This window comes from Lemur catta, chromosome 6 (assembly GCF_020740605.2).
Source record: "Lemur catta isolate mLemCat1 chromosome 6, mLemCat1.pri, whole genome shotgun sequence".
Taxonomy (NCBI): domain Eukaryota; kingdom Metazoa; phylum Chordata; class Mammalia; order Primates; family Lemuridae; genus Lemur; species Lemur catta.
The window spans coordinates 699,280-705,499 of NC_059133.1; the positions used below are offsets into that span (position 1 = coordinate 699,280).

The 6,220-nt window shown below is 65.7% G+C and overlaps 1 protein-coding gene across 4 annotated transcripts; it reads left to right on the plus strand.

The window, feature by feature from the left end:
- Positions 1 to 422: 422 nt before the first annotated feature.
- On the plus strand, positions 423 to 6,021 carry HDAC10 (histone deacetylase 10). 4 transcript variants are annotated; one of them, XM_045555360.1, is made up of 19 exons: positions 425 to 773; positions 843 to 977; positions 1,168 to 1,264; positions 1,486 to 1,583; positions 1,681 to 1,785; positions 1,926 to 1,994; positions 2,176 to 2,302; positions 2,429 to 2,494; positions 2,676 to 2,735; positions 2,813 to 2,902; positions 2,999 to 3,105; positions 3,179 to 3,246; positions 3,326 to 3,578; positions 3,692 to 3,776; positions 4,595 to 4,686; positions 4,810 to 4,866; positions 5,139 to 5,217; positions 5,394 to 5,576; positions 5,656 to 6,021. In XM_045555360.1, the coding sequence occupies exons 1-19, from the start codon at positions 715 to 717 to the stop codon at positions 5,827 to 5,829; spliced, it is 2,004 nt and encodes a 667-aa protein (XP_045411316.1). In that variant the 5' UTR covers positions 425 to 714; the 3' UTR covers positions 5,830 to 6,021. The 4 variants fall into 4 exon arrangements, with proteins under 4 accessions (XP_045411319.1, XP_045411316.1, XP_045411317.1 ...); XM_045555361.1 differs by having other exon boundaries at positions 2,813 to 2,866; XM_045555363.1 differs by lacking the exon at positions 5,656 to 6,021 and having other exon boundaries at positions 423 to 773; positions 5,326 to 5,510.
- The last annotated feature ends 199 nt before the right edge of the window (positions 6,022 to 6,220 follow it).

The following is a 6,220-nucleotide window of genomic DNA, read 5'->3' on the forward strand; positions in this document are numbered from 1 at the left end:
CCGTCCGACTCTTGTCTGCTCTCCTGCCAGGGGTCTCCCTGTCACTCCCTTCTGAAACCCGGGGACTGAGCCACAACCACTGCCTGGGACCGCCAGCCCCCCAGGAGCCACTGCCCCTGTGACCACAGCTTCCCCTCCTTCAGCTGGCTCCTCCCCCACCGTGGTGGGCGGGCCCTGGGCCACAATGGACGCGGGGTGCTGCCCTTGCGTGTTCGAGGTGGGCTTGAGGGAAGTTGGGGGCAGAAGGGAGCATGGCTGGGTGGCGCGGGGCCCCAGGGGCAGCCCCAGAGGGCCTGGGCACGCCACGCCGCACCCCCACCCTGGAGCCACCTCCGCAGCTCTGGCGGTGGAGGCGGCGGGGTGCAGAGGGCGGTGGGGGCGGGGCCTGGCCTGGCCCGTCCCACTCTGGGGCGGGGACTGCTGCAGCAGGGGTGGAGCAGGACTCAGTCCCAATCACAGGAAGCCGGAAGCCCGCCCTGGGGCCACCGGTCTGTGGCCTCGCTTGGCGCCATCCGTGCACGGGGGACCCTTGAGCTGCCTGAGTTCCGAGTGTTCCTGCCCTGGCCCCACCTGCCGCCCGGGCTCTGTCCCAGGCAGGTTCCTGGCACCGGGCTGCTCCCGGGCTGCACTGTGGGGATAGACGTGCAGTCACCCTTGAGGGAGGGGTTTGGGTCCTGCCACCTGGGAGTGGTCCAAAGTAACCTCAGCCCAGCCATGGGGACTGCGCTCGTGTACCATGAGGACATGACGGCCCCCCGGCTGCTCTGGGATGAGTAAGTGTGACCTGGCTGAGGTCGGGGATGGTGAGGGGCTCTGGACACTGAGCCCCCAATCTGCCCCAGCCCCGAGTGCGAGATCGAGTGTCCCGAGCGCCTGACTGCAGCCCTGGACCGCCTGCGGCAGTGCGGCCTGGAGCAGAGGTGCCTGCGGCTGTCAGCCCGCGAGGCCTCGGAGGCAGAGCTGGGGCTGGTGCACAGGTCAGACCGGGCAGCCACAGGTTGGGGGGCAGCCTGGCCCTTCCCTAAGCCTGCCAGTGTCACCATCGGGTGGGGGGTGAGCAGTTCAAAGGCAGGAAGCAGCAGGGTGGGCCCTCCACCACCGACCCCAGCCCCTCCCCTCCCTGTGCCTCTGGTGACCCTGCTTTTCCTGCCTGTCTGCCGTCTGCAGCCCGGAGTACGTGGCCCTGGTTCGGGGGACCCAGGTCCTGGGCAAGCAGGAGCTACAGGCACTGTCTGGACAGTACGATGCCGTGTACTTCCACCCGGTGCGTGCCCTCACACACACCCACCCTCCCAGATACACCCTCACACACCTGTGTGCTCACACCCACGGCACCACCCCCAGCCCCGTGCCTCGTTCACGCATGTGACAGCACCCTGCATACCCTGCTTGCTGCCACCGCTGGCACCTGGGCCCGGCCTGGCCTGCCCAGGAGTTGGTGCCCCGCGGCCTGGCATGGGGCTCATCTGCACCCCTGCCCCACAGAGTACTTTTCACTGTGCCCGGCTGGCCGCCGGGGCTGCGCTGCAGCTGGTGGACGCCGTGCTCCTGGGAGCTGCGAGCAATGGGCTCGCCCTGGTGAGGTGAGAGCTGCCCCCTCATGAGGCCGCCCCCTCGTGGGTGGCCCGGGGAGGGGACGGGATGACCCTGATGTGGGCGGTACCCCACTCTCACTCCCAGGCCTCCTGGGCACCACAGCCAGAGGGCAGCTGCCAACGGGTTCTGCGTGTTCAACAATGTAGCTATAGCAGCTGAACATGCCAAGCAGAAACACGGGCTGCACAGGTGTGTGCCAGGCGGGCTACAGCGGTGGAGGACCCAGGCCAGACAGGAAGGGGCAAAGGAGGCTGCCAGCCCACCCGGCCTCCTCCCATTCCTGGCTGGAGGTGGGAAGCCCCAGTGACTCCCAGCACTGTCTGTCCCAGGATCCTCATCGTCGACTGGGACGTCCACCACGGCCAGGGCATCCAGTACATCTTTGAGGATGACCCCAGGTGAGCTGGGGGTGGGGACACAACTCTTCCCTGCAACCCCACTTTTGGGGTGCATGGACTGGCCTGGGAAAAATTCAGGAGGGGAGACGCAGCTGTGTCCTCAGGGGTCAGGTTCTGTGAGGAGCCACGGAGCTGCTAGGGTCCTGACCTCTGACCCCTGACCCTGGCTGGCTGTTTGCAGTGTCCTTTACTTCTCCTGGCACCGATACGAGCATGGGCGCTTCTGGCCTTTCCTGCGAGAGTCAAATGCAGATGCCGTTGGGCGGGGACAGGGCCGTGGCTTCACTGTCAATCTGCCCTGGAACCAGGTGCCCACGCTCAACCCCGGGGGGCCCCCCTACGGTTCTGGGCCTCCAGAGTGTAGCCTGGGCATCCTGCCAGGGCCCCCACTGGCAGAGCTGGCCCACTGACACCCCCCCACCCCACCCCACAAGGTCGGGATGGGAAATGCTGACTACATGGCCGCCTTCCTGCACCTACTGCTGCCACTGGCCTTTGAGGTGACTGCACGGTGGGTGGGCTCCAAGGGCAGGCAGCCCCCCAGGCAGATGGGCGGGATATGAAGGCAGCAGTGGGGAGGGCCTCTCAGCGGGGGTGGGGTGGTGAGGCAGGCAGCACCAGGCTTCCTCTGCACCCACTTCAGCCTCCTCCTTCCCCTCTGCACCCTGGCATGGCCTGTAGTTTGACCCTGAGCTGGTGCTGGTCTCCGCAGGATTTGACTCAGCCGTTGGGGACCCTGAGGTGAGGGCCTGGCCTGGCTGGGGAGGGCCGCTGGGGTCCCTGGGCTCTGCCCCCGTCACACCCAGCTCTGGTTCCAGGGGCAGATGCAGGCCACACCGGAGTGCTTCGCCCACCTCACACAGCTGCTGCAGGTGCTGGCCGGCGGCCGAGTCTGCGCAGTGCTGGAGGTGACAGGGGAGGGTGTGAGGGCCAGAGGCTTGGAGCCACTCACGTGGGAGTTGGGACCCCAGCCCCACGCAGTGACACCCCTGCCCCTCTCCCAGGGCGGCTACCACCTGGAGTCCCTGGCGCAGTCGGTGTGCATGACGGTGCAGGCACTGCTGGGGGACCCGGCCCCACCCCTGCCGGGGCCCCTGAGGCCATGTCAGAGGTGCGAAGGGAGGGGTGGAGAGGGCCGGGCTGGAGGCCAGGCCCACCTCACCGCTCTCGATTCACCCACACAGCGCCCTGGAGTCCATCCAGAGTGTTCGTGCCGCCCAGGCCCCTCACTGGGCGAGTCTCCAGCAGCAAGGTTGGTGGGGCCTGGGCCTGGGCTGGGGGCATCCCACCTTGCGTTCTTTGCAGTGGCTGTGACTCTGAACTGTCCCTAGATGTGGCCCCTGCACTGAGTCCCAGCGCCCGCTCCCTAGAGGGGAGGCCCCTGCCGGTGCAGCCCGGGGGCCCCGAATGCGAGGCAGCAGCCGCTGTGCTGAGCTCCCTCCTGGACCAGCGGCGCCTCCACCCCACACCCCCTGTCCGCACGGCTGTTGCCCTGACTGCACCAGATGCCACCCTGGTCCTGCCCCCTGATGTTCTCCACCAGGAGAAGTCAGCACCGAGGGAGGAGGCAGAGGCCTGGGCAAGGTGGGCAGGGCCGGCCTGGGGAGAGCGGTGGGGCCGTGTCTGTGCACGTGCCTGTGTGTAACTGACGTGCAGTCACTTTGTGGCCACTTGTCCACGTGTTCTGTCCACCACAGGCCACACGCATCCCTGGCTCAGGATGAGGCCCTCACTGTACTTGCGAAGCTCCTGTACCTCTTAGATGGGATCCTGGATGGGCAGGTGGGGGTATCTGGGAGGGGCTGGGGGTGCCCTGGACTCGGGCAGGGCCCAGGACCTGATACCGAGGTGTGGCCAGTCCAGAGGGGGCTGGATGGTGTCAAACCACAGGGACATGGATGTCACCTTGTGCCAGGAACCATTCCCAAAACTGCCTGAGGGACGAGATTGTGGGTGTCCCCTGCCTCAGCCTCCTCAACTAAATGTTCTTTGGCAGAGAGGTGAAGGGGATGATTTAAAGTATAGAATTATCCTACATTCTGTGCCCAAAAAGAATGATGATAATAATAAAATAATGAAGTATAGGCCGGGCGAAGTGGCTCATGCCTGTAATCCTAGCACTCTTGGAGGCCGAAGCGGGTGGATTGTTTGAGCTCAGGAGTTCATGACCAACCTGAGCAAGAGCAAGACCCCGTCACTACAAAAAATAGAAACGAATTACCTGGACAACTAAAAATATATAGAAAAAATTAGCAGGGCATGGTGGTGCATTCCTGTAGTCCCAGCTACTTGGGAGGCTGAGGCAGGAGGATCGCTTGAGCCCAGGAGTTTGAGGTTCCTGTGAGCTAGGCTGATGCCATGGCACTCTAGCCCGGGCAACAGAGTGAAACTCTGTCTCAAAAAAAAAAAAAAAAAAGCATGAAGTATAGATTTAAGCATCTTATTTTCAGAAATGGAGTGATTTGACCTCTGAGTATAAGGAAGGGCTGGTAACAGCCGTGTAGACACAGACCAGAAGGAGCCACAGCTGGGTCTGTTTACCTGGTTTGGGGCCGGGTGGCTGGTGCCTCAACCCCCACAACTGTTGATTCATCGTACAGGTGAGCAGCGGTATCGCAGCCATCCCGGCCTCTGCTGCAGTGGCCCTCCTGGATGTGGCCATTCGGAGAGGGCTGTCCCGTGGAGCCCAGAGGTGAGTCTCCAAGGGCAGGGACTGTAGGTAGCGCCTACCCCAGCTGGCCACATGCAGAGAGCTCTGGGAATGGAGTCTGGGCAGCGTGGACACAGCCTGTCCTGGGGCCGATTCTTCCTCCAGGCTGTTCTGCGTGGCCCTGGGACAACTGGACCGGCCCCTGGACCTCCCTGATGATGGGTATGACTCAGGTCACCCATCTATCCAGTCAAGCACATGGATGGGCATGTGACAGGGCCCCCAGGGGGCTGCGTGGGTGGGGCACTCTGGATACAGAATGGGGCCTTCCTCAGCTGGGGTTTGAGATGGGGCAATGCCAGGCAGGCCTTCCGCACAGAGGGTCAGCAGGCAGAGCTCCCTGGCTCTTCTCAGCCTTGCCTCTGCGGGGGCTCAGGTCCGGGGGCAGGGCCTCACACACACACTTGTGTCCATGTGCTTGCTCTCCCTGGAAGGAGGACTCTGTGGCTGAGCATCGGGGGCAAAGAGGCAGCTGCCCCCTCCATGTTCCATGTCTCCACACCACTGCCAGGGGTGAGTGGCCATGCCGTGTGGCAGGGCAGCTGGGGGGGACCCCGTCAGTGTGTGCAGCTGCCCTCTGACATCGGCCCCTCCTGGCTCCCTGCTCTGCTCGCTTCCCAGGAGGCAGGGGCAGAGCCAGCAGGAGGGGTGTCCCTGGATGAGGAGCTGGGGCCCTACTGTCTCCACAGATGTCTGGTGGGTTCCTGAGCTGCATCTTGGGCCTGGTGCTGCCCCTAGCCTATGGCTTCCAGCCTGACCTGGTGCTGGTGGCCCTGGGGCCTGCCCATGGCCTGCAGGGTCCCCACGCGGCTCTCCTGGCTGCAGTGCTGCGGGGGCCCGCAGGGGGCCGAATCCTGGCCCTGGTGGAGGAGGTGAGCCTGGTGGGTGGACCCCGCGGTGAAGTGGGGGCTGGGAAAGACAAGTGACTGCTTCTCCTGGGCGCTGGCGCAGGAGTCCACGCCCGAGCTGGCCAGGGTCCTGGCCCGGGTGCTGCACGGAGAGGCGCCTCCCAGCCTGGGCCCTTTCTCGGGGGCCGCTCCAGAGGACGTCCGGGCCCTCAGGGACCTCAGACGGCAGCTGGAGCCACAGTGGAAGATGCTGCAGGGGGCCGGTGAGGCCGGCTGAGGACGCGGCCCTGCTGGGCGCGGCGGGGAGGGGCGGCCTGGGCTCGAGCAGCCGCGACGGGGCGCTCACTCGCCTCCTGCCCCAGCGCCGTCCTCCCCAGGCGGCGCGGAACCACCGGCGGCGGCGGGAGTGTGCGCGCTGCAGAAGTAACGGCACGCGCCGGCCCCAGCCCCGCCCCCGCCTCGTCCCCCCACCCCAAAGCCCAGCTCCGCCCCCGCCAGCGCCCAGCTCCGCCCCGCCCCGGGGCGGCCCCTCCCTACGTCAGTAAACTGGGAGAAACCAGAGTCTGACTCCGCCTCCTTCATACCCGCCTCGGCAGGGCTCCGGGCGCGTGCGACTCGGGCGCCAGCCGGAAGTGCGCTGCGGAAGCCGCAGGGCGGGGCCAGACCGC